The sequence below is a fragment of the Zophobas morio genome, unplaced genomic scaffold, assembly GCF_036711695.1.
Source record: "Zophobas morio isolate AGI-343-1 ecotype UQ-CSIRO unplaced genomic scaffold, CSIRO_AGI_Zmor_V1 ptg000416l, whole genome shotgun sequence".
Lineage (NCBI taxonomy): Eukaryota > Metazoa > Arthropoda > Insecta > Coleoptera > Tenebrionidae > Zophobas > Zophobas morio.
Window position 1 is genome coordinate 74,274 of NW_026972520.1, and position 2,283 is coordinate 76,556.

The 2,283-nt window shown below is 33.5% G+C and overlaps 1 protein-coding gene and 1 long non-coding RNA gene across 3 annotated transcripts; one reads left to right on the forward strand and one right to left on the reverse strand.

Annotated features, from left to right (window-relative positions):
* On the reverse strand, positions 1 to 1,444 carry LOC135120739 (uncharacterized). Of its 2 annotated transcripts, XM_064045073.1 has the most exons (6): positions 1,414 to 1,444; positions 1,083 to 1,357; positions 882 to 1,028; positions 748 to 816; positions 161 to 235; positions 1 to 84 (listed from the first exon to the last, which is right to left on the reverse strand). In XM_064045073.1, the coding sequence occupies exons 2-6, from the start codon at positions 1,351 to 1,353 to the stop codon at positions 62 to 64; spliced, it is 585 nt and encodes a 194-aa protein (XP_063901143.1). In that variant the 5' UTR covers positions 1,354 to 1,357; positions 1,414 to 1,444; the 3' UTR covers positions 1 to 61. The 2 variants fall into 2 exon arrangements, with proteins under 2 accessions (XP_063901143.1, XP_063901142.1); XM_064045072.1 differs by having other exon boundaries at positions 7 to 235.
* LOC135120740 (uncharacterized) lies at positions 521 to 1,358 on the forward strand. The gene is made up of 2 exons (XR_010278711.1): positions 521 to 820; positions 884 to 1,358. It is a non-coding gene; the product is annotated as an uncharacterized LOC135120740 (long non-coding RNA).
* Positions 1,445 to 2,283: the final 839 nt, after the last annotated feature.

The following is a 2,283-nucleotide window of genomic DNA, read 5'->3' on the forward strand; positions in this document are numbered from 1 at the left end:
GCTTAAATTAACCTAACGTAAATTCTCTCCTTTTTCTAATCCAGAGTAAAGTGTGTCGTAACTACAGGTTACTTGAAGTTATTGCTATAAATTCGTAAGATAGAATTCAAATACTATAGTGATATTAGTCTGTATCTTAACAAATAATAAATCAATTTACCAGTTATTGGGACGCTGTCCAACACTGATAATGGCGCCACACCAAGTCCCTCTTCATTACTGCTCACTCCATTACCTAAAACAATATAGTGTTACAAAATGTTTCAACTTTAATTACAGCACCCATATGTTTAAAAAAAGTATAAGTAAATTTCATATTATAGATCCAATACTAAATTTCTTTTTTTAAATCAAACACGTACAACTGTTTTACGGCACAGTGTACCTAGATCATGATTGTTGCTGATTAAGTACGAGATATATTAACTAATAATTCTGTACAATTTCGTCTGTGACATTGTTTATAAATAAAGAACTATAATTACATCTTTGACTTCAAATTTGATGACAGGCTATGGATACTAAACTTTTATCAGTGAATTTTAAGTGTACTCTTCAGAATTTTATATTATAATAACACACCGCTCGTAGAACATTCATTATGCACGGATGTACATTTGAAAATATCTAAAGACATTAAATACCCTAACTATAATTGGTATTGCTAGCGTTGTATACCTATTTCATGTTGAATTATGCTTGTTTTTCATTACTTTGTGTGCAATATTATACTTTTGCTATACTTACTTATGGAGGGAAATAATGTTCTCTGCACGACGCTCCTGGGAAATACACCTGCAGACGTGGATGGTGAACCTAGGTACATTTCAATATTTCAATTTCACTGTAATGGTCATAGGTAGTAAAATTAATAAACTTACAGGCTGATGGTGTAACACGTTTTCGTACCGAGCTGGGCATAAAAATGAGTTCACGTTGTGGTGTTCTAAAAATTAGGTCCTCCTCAGATTGGGATGGTCTTGGAGGTGATGGTGCATCAATTCCCTGTTCTGTGGCAAACGATGGACCTGTATAGTTCAAGTAATAAATATTTTACATGTCACTTCAAAGGATATTTTTACCAATCGGCAAATTTTGCGAAGGCACAGCAGTTTTCCTTAATAAACGCGAATTCAGGATTTTATCCTCTTCCTTAAAATGGTTGTGGCAAACGAAACACTTTTTATAAATACCATTATCTCCTAGTTGCTCGAATCGAGGATTATTTGCTGCCAGAACCCACTTACGAAAACGTTCCCCGTTTGTTTTTGGATTGGGGAAACGGTACATCGGTAGCTCTCGCTTTCCGCAGCCTTTTACAGAACAAGTATTTTTGGCTAATGTGCTCGTCATCGTGCTGTGTAAAAAATAATATTTTTTAATTTGAAACGCTTTCATTACAAAAATTCTTACCAAATAAACGAAATTTATTGTCACACTTACATTATTATTAATTAATTGTCTGTTTATTCTAATCACTAACACTAAAATCACTTAAAAAGTACGTAAAAGGCTAAAAAAAAAAACACACCACAAAACTCAAAACGCTACAAATCGAACAAAGAACCACCAAATACAACGCAGCATAAAATACGCAGTTTACTTTTTTATACATAACCGCTCCACACACAGTGGCGTACGTTTAAAAAAGTAAAAATATTATCAATTTTTTAATATGTGCCCACTGAATTTAAAAAAGTGGTGGATTTTTAACTATAAGGTTGGTAAGCTAATTAGCTTTCAACTATCTAAAGCACTTTGGAATCAAATTCTAGTCAATTTAAGCTACTGACGTTGTATTTGCAGCAAAAACTTTGATGTAAGTATACAAGTAAACAAGTATACATTGTCGTTTCTGGACATGAATAGCCGAAAAATATTTTACTGATAATATTGTAAGAAACGTAGATGCTACAGATTCTGCGTTCTTATCAAGTTCCTTTCATGAGCTCTACCTGAGGTTTAATTTATGTTAGAAAAATGACAACTGGAGCGGATTCATTGGATGCTCACAGCTGGGGCCATCAAACAAGAAAGGTTCTGCCACTTGATGTGACAATGTAAGGTACTTTTTGGTCTGGATTAAGAACCTAGGGTCTGCAGTAAATGGACAACTGATGCTGTACACTTGGAATAATACTTTATTACTGCACAACTATCTATTACTGAATTATTTATAAAGACATGGTGGAAGAAATATAAGAATTTCCAACTACATGAGCACCTCCTATACTATTGTACGTGTAACCTATTCCCGCAACTTCAATAAAGTTCTTGTTGTTT

What these genes read in the sequence shown, in the direction of transcription:
- LOC135120739 (XM_064045072.1), bottom strand. Translation starts at nt 1,353, where the DNA reads ATGACGAGCACATTAGCCAAAAATACTTGTTCTGTAAAAGGCTGCGGA. An exon ending in ACGTGTTACACCATCAGCCT is followed by an intron (nt 817 to 881) that starts GTAAGTTTATTA and finishes AAATGTACCTAG; the next exon opens with GTTCACCATCCACGTCTGCA. An exon ending in AACATTATTTCCCTCCATAA is followed by an intron (nt 236 to 747) that starts GTAAGTATAGCA and finishes ATATTGTTTTAG; the next exon opens with GTAATGGAGTGAGCAGTAAT.